At 39.5% G+C, this 11,001-nt stretch overlaps 1 protein-coding gene across 1 annotated transcript; it reads right to left on the reverse strand.

The window, feature by feature from the left end:
* Nucleotides 1-3,625: 3,625 nt before the first annotated feature.
* On the reverse strand, nucleotides 3,626-9,149 carry LOC118482083. The gene is made up of 2 exons (XM_035977555.1): nucleotides 6,041-9,149; nucleotides 3,626-4,084 (listed from the first exon to the last, which is right to left on the reverse strand). The coding sequence occupies exons 1-2, from the start codon at nucleotides 8,057-8,059 to the stop codon at nucleotides 3,662-3,664; spliced, it is 2,442 nt and encodes an 813-aa protein (XP_035833448.1). The 5' UTR covers nucleotides 8,060-9,149; the 3' UTR covers nucleotides 3,626-3,661.
* Nucleotides 9,150-11,001: the final 1,852 nt, after the last annotated feature.

Below are 11,001 nucleotides of genomic sequence, written 5' to 3' on the forward strand. Positions count from 1 at the left end.
AGCTCAGGTCAGAACTTCCGTTCAGCAGAGAGATGACGGCTCGACTTTTCAGTGGGTCCCCTTTAGAGGATCTTTTGCATTTCAACAGCAGCGACTATCAATTTTATTGTTTCATCAGCATGCTGAGGGTGAAGCTTATGTTTCAAAGCTTTTTGCATAAAGTATTATCCGGGGACTAGGTCAGTATTTCCATACAGCAGAAGTCCCGGGATAATACCCCAGATATCACCGAGTATAAAGACCTAGTATCTCAGAATATGGGACCTTTCAAACAGGATTTCAGGGGTTACCTATATATCCTGGAGGTGTTCCCCACGAAAACGCAAGTTAAATTTAGTTTATATCCCAAACTGATCTACTAATTTTGTAAGAACCTACCGGCACATCTTTAGCGAGATTGCTTAAATTGCATTTTTCATTACATATCTTTAGCGTACTGTGCCTGTCTAGCTGATGTACTATCATTTCCCTATACAACACAGCTCTTTTTCATTTTTTAATGTTTTTGGATTTTTATGATTTTATCATGTTTTTGTATTTTTCTGCGAATATCTCCCCCTAAAACTAAAACTTATTTTTGTGTTTTTGTTTTACAAAGAAAAGCAGAAACTACAACTGTACAAAAAAAAAAAAAAATTGACAACATGATACAATTCAAGTCAGATCGCCGCCCAGCTCGGCTTCACACTCTATAACCCTCCCAGATTGCAGATTTTTTAACCCATTAATCTATAAAAGATAATAAAATCTCTTTTTATCAAAAGGTTTTGTGTAAAAATCAGCCTTCTGATCATCGGTGCTCACATGTTCAATCCGAATTAGTTTCTTTTCATAACAGTCTCTAACAAAATGGTGTCGGATTTCTATGTGTTTTGTTTTTAAGTGGTGAACCGGATTTTTCGTGACATTGATGGCCGCTTCATTGTCCACAAATATTGGAGTATCCAAGAATTGCAGGCCGAAATCGCGCATTTGCTGTTGAATCCAGAGAATCTGAGAACAACAGCTTGAGGCTGAGACATACTCTGCCTCGCAAGTAGAAAGCGCGACTGCGGTTTGCTTCTTGCACTGCCAGGTAACAAGCCGAGTTCCGAAGAACTGGCACCCAGCAGTGGTGGACTTGGCGTTCTGTTTACAACTACCAAAATCGGAATCAGCAAAACCAGACAATGTAAAATCACCCGAGCGAGGGTACCACAAGCCGATGCTTGGGCAACCCTTCAAATACCGTAGAATTCTCTTGACGATTGTCAAGTGTGATTGTTTCGGGTTCGACTGGTATCGTGCACACAAACATGTCGGGTACATGATGTCGGGCCTGGAAGCTGTAAGATACATCAACGAGCCGATGATTGATCTGTATAATGTTTCATCCAGCTTTACACCTTGCTCATCTGGACATATACCGTGCTTCTGTGCCAGGGGGGTTGACGCAGGACTGCAATGTGTCATGTCAAACTTTTCCAGCACGTCCTTGACATATTTCGATTGATGAATGAAAATTCCGTCGGGTAGTTGTTCAACTTGTAACCCAAGGAAGAATTTCATCTCCCCCATCGAACTCATCTCAAATTTCTTCTTCATCACAACTTCAAACTCTTTGCACAGCTTGTCATTTGTTGAACCAAAAATGATGTCGTCGACATAGATCTGCACAATCAGCAAGTGGCCAGCTACTTCTTTTGTGAACAAGGTGCTATCTAATGTTCCTCTTGTGAACCCGTTGTCCAGCAAGTAGGTGGATAGTGTCTCATACCAGGCTCTCGGGGCCTGGTGAAGACCATATAGTGCTTTATCCAGCAGATACACCTTGTCTTTGTTTTGTGGATCTGCAAACCCCGGTGGTTGCCCCACATAAACTTCTTCACGAATCTTTCCATACAGAAATGCCGATTTGACGTCGAGTTGATAAACTTTGAAACCTTTCCATGACGCAAAGGCTAGGAAGATGCGGATTGCTTCGATTCTCGCAACTGGCGCATAAACCTCTTCATAGTCTATCCCTTCCTGTTGGCTGAAACCCTGAACCACTAACCGTGCTTTGTTTCTCACCACTACGCCACGATCATCACGTTTACACTTGAATACCCACTTTGTTTTTATCAGCTTTTGGTTCTTCGGCAGATCTACTAATCTCCAGACGCCCAATTTTTCAAATTGTAGCAGTTCTTCCTGCATAGCATTCACCCAGCTGTCTTCGGTCAATGCTTCTTTGTAAGTTCTGGGCTCGATCTGCGAAATAAAACATTTATAAGAAACTTCTTTTTGCATATCAGCTATATCAGAGTAAAAACAAGTAAATGCACGATTAATTTGGTGTCTCGTCTTAACACCGCTTTGTAAGTCGCCAATAATCTGTTCTGATGGATGGTAAGACAGTGTCCTCGGCATCACAGTATCTGGCACCACAACTTCCGATTCCAAATTTGAAATATCAGGATCAATGATTTGATCAACAGTCTCCTCTGCAGTCTCATTTGGTTCCTCGTCATAGGTAGGAGCGGGTTCCTCCTCTGAGTCGTCAGAAACATCAAATGACGGAGCTGGTTCCTCTGGTTCCTCTGGCGGGATGTGAACGGTTCCACTCGGTCCTGCTTCATCATCGTGAGTACCCACAGTGGGCGTAAGAACTTCTAGCGGGCTAGACTCTGGCTCTTGTGACTGACTCTGTTGATACAGGTACATGAGAGCAATTTCCTCCTCACTCGGCTCGGACGGTAGATGAAACGATTCCCAGAGTTTATCATAGTCAAAAAGGAATCTTTGTCCGGGAAGTTGTTGTGACGGTGTATGCTTTTGACAATCCACATGAAGAACCTGAATTACCTTCCCCAGACATGGTACAAATACCCTCTTTAACGGGCTGGCGTATCCTACGAAAAATCCTTCTTTCGCTTTCGCTCCGAATTTTCCATCAACATCGATGAACGTACACGAAGAGCCAAAAGGTTCCAAGAACTCAAGATTTGGCTTATAGCGATGCAACAACTCGAAACATGTCTTTTTGTACTTCTTCACTGTCAACACTCTATTCAACGTATAACAAGCTGCGGATACTGCTTCACTCCAGAAAAAGATTGGAAGCTTTGAGTCAGCCAACATCGTACGTGCAGTCTCGATCAGGGTTCTATTCTTTCTTTCAGCCACGCCGTTCTGTTGTGGAGTATATGGCGCACTAAACTCGTGAAGAATCCATTTTTCATTGTAGAACTCGTACATTTTGTTGTTTTTGAACTCAGTTCCATTATCACTTCTAATTCTTCTGATCGGCAACTTGTACACTTTCTCCATCTTCTTGAACAAAACCATTAACGCCTCGAACGTCTCATCCTTCTTCTCCAAGCAAATTACCCATGAAAACCTTGTGTAATCATCCGTGACCACCAGACAATAAGAATCTCCACTGATGCTTTTTACGTTGACCGGCCCAAAGAGATCCATATGCAATCTCTCGAGAGGTAACCGGATGGAGTTGAGCATCTTTATCGGATGAGATTTTCGTACCTGTTTTCCTTTCTTACAAGCAACACAATCGTCAGGTAAATGAAAGTTTTTAACATTAACTCCTTCAACCAAATCATTATGCACAAGAAAGTTCATTTTACGAATATGTATATGACCCATCTTTCTGTGCCACATAACTGACTCTTTTTCTGTAGCTTTAGTTTTTGTCACAAAACACTGTTTTTTGAGGAGTTGTTGGTGTTGCAGCGCTCATGTCTAAGATATAAAGATCATTGACCCTAGGTGCGCGCAACAAAACCAACTCGTCAGGGACTTTAAACCCCGGTTTTAAGACCAAACATTCAGTTTTAGTAAAGTGAACACTAAAATCTTTATCACAGATTTGCGATATACTCAACAAGTTGTTGGTCAGCTCAACTATATAATTGACTTTATCAAACGAAATAACGCCATTGGTGAGCATTCCTTGACCAACTATTCTACCACCTTGATTGCCTGCAAAGCCCACATAGCTTCCATTGATTGCTTTCACATCATATAGCAAAGCCAATGATCCTGTCATATGCCGCGAAGCTCCACTATCCATAATCCATCGAGAAAGCACGGACTTGGGCAACTCCTGCAATCAATTCACAAACACATCAGATAAACAAAGAAGCCCATGATCTTTTAACCTCAGACACAGTACCAAAAATCACATCACACTGTTTTGTTGTTATCGGAAAACTAAATGTGACTTTTGATTCAAACTCCTTTTTATCTTGTTTCGTGTTATTTTGGAGCTTCGGAAATTCTGACATGCGTTTACCGAGTTCAAATTCACATTTACTCACATCATCTTTCACACCTTTTGTCTCAAATTCCAATTCTTTTTCCATCTTTTTAATCTCATTTGATGATTTAGTTTTTGCGATCCATGTTTGTTTATCACCAGTTTTCTTTCTAAAATAAAATGTCGAAGTCTTAGGAGACTTAGAGGATTCGCCAATTTCGAAAGTCGATTTTGGCATGTCCTCTGACTTCAATCTTTCACCACGTTTGAGAATTCTGATTGGTGACACAAAAACTTGCTTGTCTTTTGCAACGACCGGTGATTTTGGTCGAGGTTTTTGAAAATTTTGTTTTGTGAACTTGTTGTTTTCAAACTTAGGTTTTTCAACTTTTGGTTTTTCAACAATCTTTTTACCAACAGGTTTTATCACATCAGGTTTCTCAAACACCTTTTTACACTGTTTTGCCATGTGGCCGACTTCATTGCAGCGATAGCAAACACGTTTGTCATATTCGACAAATGTGCTACTCACAGTTTCTGCTTTCAGCTTTTGCGCTGCATTGAAGTCTTCCACGGCCTTTTGACTAAAAATATAATCCTTTTCGATCTCAGTACTCGGACCACAAACAAAAACATCATCAATTCTCTCTTTCGGCTTTACCACCTGTTTATTCATCCTTTTCTCGAATCCAATACCTTTGTTCTTTAATTTGTTATTTCTGTTTTTGCCTTTACCCACCCCTTCTATTTTTTCTGGACTAGCAGAGCATGATGATTCAACTGACTTGTTCAGTTTTGCCAAGAAATCACTTTTCTTTAACTCATTTACGCTCAACTCGACCATCCTAAACACTTTCTGAATAGACTCAAACTTAACACTCTGAATTGGAAACTCTGTGTTGGAATAAAGCTTGTCCGATCCAATCATAGTATAGGCAACCATAATCGAATCATCATCCGTACTTTTATCCGATTTCGTCAAATAACGGTCTAAAAAGTTTCCGTCTTCCTCAGACTCACTCCCGGACTCCACTGATTTTGCCTGTTCAGATTTTTCACTAACATCGTCCAAAACTTGATCAATAACATTTTTGACAACCTGAGATGAGTTATCAATGTCAGACGCACTAAAAGTGATATCTATGTTATCAGGTAAATCATTCTCAATCGTTTTCAGTTTTATATTTAAAGCAGCTTCCACCCCATCTGGATATTTCTGTGTGTAATGATTCCACATTGGGGGTGGAACGCTGTAAAAGGCGGGTTTAGCATGTGGCTGTTGTGGTACAATTTGCTCTAAGACATAAGATGATGCCACATAACTCATCAGTTTCTTATCAATTCTATCGTTTTCTATTTTCGTCAACTCAAGCTGTTTTCGCAAAGATGCGATTGTATCCAAATGAATGTTTACTTCTTTCTGTTTATCGAATAACGTTGATTGAGCCAGCTTTGTTGCTTTGTCATTTTCAAAACTTTCTTTTTTTTTATGATTTTAATCGACCTAGATAAAGTGTCGTAGGCTTCTTTTAATTGTTCTAAATCAAATTTCATCATATCAGCATGTTGTTTCAAATCTTGATACATAGTGTCTTTTACAAGACACTCTGTGCACGTTTGTGAACAACGTTGACACGGTGTATCAAGAATCGGAACTTTTTCACCTAAAGCCTCATTATCACAAGCCATGTTACCGACTGGAATTGACTCTGACTCAGACACTATGACCTTGCTGATTTCAACAGCTTCAGTTTCCTCTAAACCAGACTCTTTGTCAACTGACTCTGGAACAACTGAGTCTACCTCTTTCAGTTTGCTCATAAGCGCTTTATCGGCTATCTCCTTCAGATCTTCCTTCGTCATCTCTTTTGACACGTCGATTATCTCCACAACTTCATCTTTCTTTGCTTTGAATCTTGGACACGTACCAGTTCTTGGATCTTCGAAGAAATCTGCAAAACTATCAAACACATTAGGAGATAAAACAGATTTCATAGTGTAAACAAATTCCTCTCTTCGAGATCCGAAACTAAGAACATCAGATATAACTTCTTCAGCTTTAGCAGAATCTTTTACTGAATTCTCTGTAACAGCTTCCGTAATTTCTTGATCAATGGTTTCAACAGCTACTTTACTCCCAATCTCAGGAACAGACTCAACATTCTTAGTAACTGTTTCTTCAACCACCTCAGAATCAGAATAAGCAACATCAGCAGCTTTTCCATCACCATCTTCAGAAATTACGACTTCCTGCTCAGCATCTGACTCGGTAATCTCTGTCACTTTAGCCATCATCGCTTGATCATCTTTTCCAGGAATGAACTTATCCCAACTAAATCCAGATGCAACTTCTTCATCATCCTGATTTACTATCAACGCTTTCTCAGGTTTGTTTTCGATCTGAGGTCTTTGAACTGCAGGCTGTTGGTTTGGACGATGATATATAGCTTGCTTGTAGTAATCGTTGGTGAATGGATTCTGATGATTCTTGACTTCACGATTAGGACATTCCCTCTTAAAATGACCTTTTTCTTTACATTTGAAGCAGGTGACTTTGCTTTTGTCAAACCCCAGCTTCTGATCTGGTCCTGACAAACTATTCTTTCCCGTGATCTCCATAAAACGTTGAGCTCTCCGTACCAAACTTGCCATTCCCCACTTGATATCGATCAATTCCAGCTCCTCCGGGTCTATTTGATCGTAATCCTCTTTGGTCATGTCAGGATTTCCGATCTTGCCCGCAACCAACCCTTCATATGCCTCCAAAACCGATCCCAGTAAAGTAATATGTTGTTTCGCTGCAGTTTCGGTAATCTCATTACCATTTTTGATGTTGATTGCTATATTACAATGCACCCCAGTCACAACTGTTTGTTGATTCGATCCACTTGAACTTTGAGGAGAATAATCTGAAGATTTTGCGTTCGGCTCATAACTTGCAAATTTTGTAGTTTGATTTGTCTGATATGCGTTCGGAGTAACCGGAGAACTACTATCTGCACTAAAACCCGTATGAATTTTTGGACTTTGAACGTTTGTCATTGCAGGACTGCTCTTGAAGTACAATGAGACATCTTGAGTTATGTTTGTCGAATTCATTTTCTTAATCTTCACTAACTCTAGTTCATGCGCCTCTATCTTTTCAATAAAATCACTCAAGCTGTAATTGATAAAATCAGTACTATTCTTCAGCATCATTAAGTATGTACCCCACTCATCGTACGGAAGAGCATCGCAAAGCTTATCAATCCATTCTTCGTTTGTTTTTACAATCTTCAAACGTCTCATCTCCAACACTAAATGACAATATCGTTCAATCAGCTGTTTCGTTGATTCACCTTTTATCCCAGTAAATATATCAAACTCCTTTTTTAGAAACGCTGTTTTGCTCTTCATCATCGACCCACTACCATTGAACTTTTTCTCTAGTGAAAACCATATCGATGCAGAGGTATCTTTATGCTGTAAAAGCACTAGGATATCTTCTTTTATAGCTTGCTGCAGGATGCTAATCATTTTCTTCTCAGCCTTAAATTCTACCTGTTCTATATCTGTTAAGCTTGCAATTGATTTCTTACCCCCCACCCCGTCTTCTGGAGCTACATATTCTCTTTCAATCTTGATCCAACTCTCCAAATGATTGGCTTGCACCCAGTTCTTAAATCTAACTGACCATCCTGAGTATTCGTCTAAACTCATTAATTTTGGAGGTTTCTGCATCGTGCCCAACTCATTTTCAAGATTCACATTCTGCAAAAAGTTGGTTTGGCCTTGAGTAGCACTTACACCTGAGAACATGTTGTAGAAGTCTTGACTGTCCATTTTCTGATTTTTCGGAAAAATTTTCAAACACAGACACAATAAGCGATCCAGAAACTTTCCACTAAAAGCGATTCAGAGATTGCACTAAAAGCGATCCAGACTTTGCACTAAAAGCGATTCAGAATAACCCAATAAGCGATCCAAGATTGCTTGAAAAGCGATCCAAGATTGATCAATAAGCGATCCAGAAAAGCGATCCAAGAACTTTGTATGAATAAGCGATCCAGAAAAACGGTTCCGAAGAGCGATCCAAGAAAACCTGTATGAATAAGCGGTCCAGAAAAGCGGTTCAGAAAAGCGGTTCAGAAAAGCGATCCAACACCCAAAACAGCCATTTGGAGCGATCCACAGTGTATGAATAAGCGGTCCAGAAAAGCGATACAAGGAAACTTGTATGAATGAGCGGTTCAGAAAAGCGGTTCAAGGCTGACGTCAGAGCGGTCCAAACTTTACGAGTGTTTTTGACCAACTTTTAATCCGAATTTTTGTCCGAAACTTTCAAGGGTTTACAATTACTGTGTTTTGTACCTACTGTCCAAAATTCAGGTCATTTTCACCGTCCAATCAGTCCAGTTCTGCAAATGTCTCAGAAAACTACCTCGTATCTGGCAACTAGCTTACAACTGGCTCTGATACCAATTGTAGGATCGAGTATGATCTCACTGAGGAGTCAATCTAAGCTAGAGCCTGCTAAAAATGTGGCGGAAACACATTCAAGCATGATACTAAGATGTACGGTACAGAAATGAGTAGAAAACAGACAGGTCTTCACTTTTAATACTTTTACTTCATTCAGCAACGATTGACAGAGAGTCAGCACTTCGACATACAATTCAAGACAACCGTTCCAAATGACTAGACAAACAGGGTATTTATAGGTGAACTGGAACCGCTTATGTGACATGACCACATAAGCGATCCAGCCTGGGTCGCTTATGTGGACAGATGACACATAAGCGGTCCAAACCTATAAACATCACATAATTACATAAAAACCCCTGTTCTATTACAAAAACAACCTATCGAGACCATATACGTTAATCTAACTTTACAAAGACGCAGGCTTTAGACATTATGCACCAACATTAACCCGAAGGCCTCACATCTTGCAGCTGTCAAAAGGATTTTTTGTTATTTGAAGGCTTACCCTGACACCGGTCTGTGGTACCCTAGGGATAATAACTTTGAATTGGTCACTTTCAGTGATTCTGATTTTGGCGGATGCAAAATCGACGGCAAATCCACAACGGCTGGATGTCAGTTTTTAGGAAATCGCCTAGTCACATGGCAGTGCAAGAAGCAGACATGCGTCGCTACATCAACATGCGAAGCTGAATACATTGCTGCCTCAAGTTGTTGCTCCCAAGTTCTTTGGATCCAACAACAATTGCGTGACTACGGTTTTGAATTCCTAACTACTCCTATTTACGTTGATAATTCCGCTGCTTTAGATATCACTAGAAATCCTGTGCAGCACTCAAAGACCAAACACATCGAAATCAAATATCACTTCATACGTGATTGCTTTGAGAAAAGGCTAATCGATGTTGTTAAGGTCCACACCGATGACCAATGTGCCGACTTATTTACCAAAGCTTTTGACAAATCAAGATTTGACTTTTTATTATTGGTAAACCGCATTAAGGTCAAGCAAGAGTAAACCAACATCGGAAAATCATTTTTGTAAATAACTTTGTGTTTTAAATTTATCTTAGTTTATTGATTTTAGGGGGAGTAAATCCAAAAATCTGAAAATCCAAAAACATCGAAAAATTTCAAAAACACAAAAACAATAGAAAAGCAAAAATGAGTTTCCTGGCGAGCAAAAGAGAAAATGATAGTACATCAGTGGTCTATCCAAACCTCTTTAAACCTTAAATGAAAAACGATAAGCAGCTCTATATAAGATGTATCGGTAGGCTCACAATCATTTTAAAGTGTGCAGGGTGATATAAATCTTAAACTGACTGAAGATCAGGTGGGAACCATTCATTGGCATATGGTCTTAGTACCGAAATTTCGTTTGATAGATTGCCGAGGTTCTAAGATATTCGGTCTTTATGCTGCTTATCATCTGGGTATCATGGTTGTATCTTTTACCGAAAAATAACGGGGACGCAAGTCTAGATCTTCCATGATACTATACATACGTGTACATACTGCATACTGCATTCGACCTCAATAAGTGATAAACAATCACATGTCCATATCAAATAAGTGATAAAATATCACATTTATCCGGGAGTCAAGTTCGTCTCTCTGCTGTACGAAAGTACTGACCTGTTCACGGACTTGTTCCTGTGCCCTCATGCATATGAAAATCAAGTTCCTCATCAATAAGTGATTATATCACATAGGGCTTGTTTTCAAATCAAAATAAGTGAGTATCTCACATCTTATAAGTGACTATCTCACATCTCGTGCATACCTTGATACGGGAATGTGTCGTGATGTGGATGAACACCGGTCGGTAAGTATAAATCATACCTTAACGTATCCCCTCGCCATGATTACATCTGATAAGTTGAGCTTAAGTGGACAACAATACCGATAATTGTTATAGGATGCTTATCTTAATGTTAACTAATTGAACTACAAGAGCGTTTTCGCATGACCGTACACTGATATGATTCTCTTACCCTCGAAACTCACAAAAAGAATGTCTGTATATATTTATTTACTGCTTTCAGTCTTTACATTTGAAAAATTCAAAAATACCAAAAAGATTTTATTTCTGCTTTATTTTCGATCGTACGATGTTGGAACTCAAGTCTTCGTTACCTGAAACCTGACTGAAAACCGAACTGACTAAATCTTCATAAACGGTCAAAATTTGCAAGTTTTGAAAGTTGGAAACTAAAATTGATAAATTTGTAAAACTTTCAAACTGTCGGACGGTGTTTGATTGAAACATGGTCATACGTGTGTTAGTTGTTTATGTT

The sequence above is a fragment of the Helianthus annuus genome, chromosome 1 (assembly GCF_002127325.2).
Source record: "Helianthus annuus cultivar XRQ/B chromosome 1, HanXRQr2.0-SUNRISE, whole genome shotgun sequence".
Taxonomy (NCBI): Eukaryota; Viridiplantae; Streptophyta; class Magnoliopsida; order Asterales; family Asteraceae; genus Helianthus; species Helianthus annuus.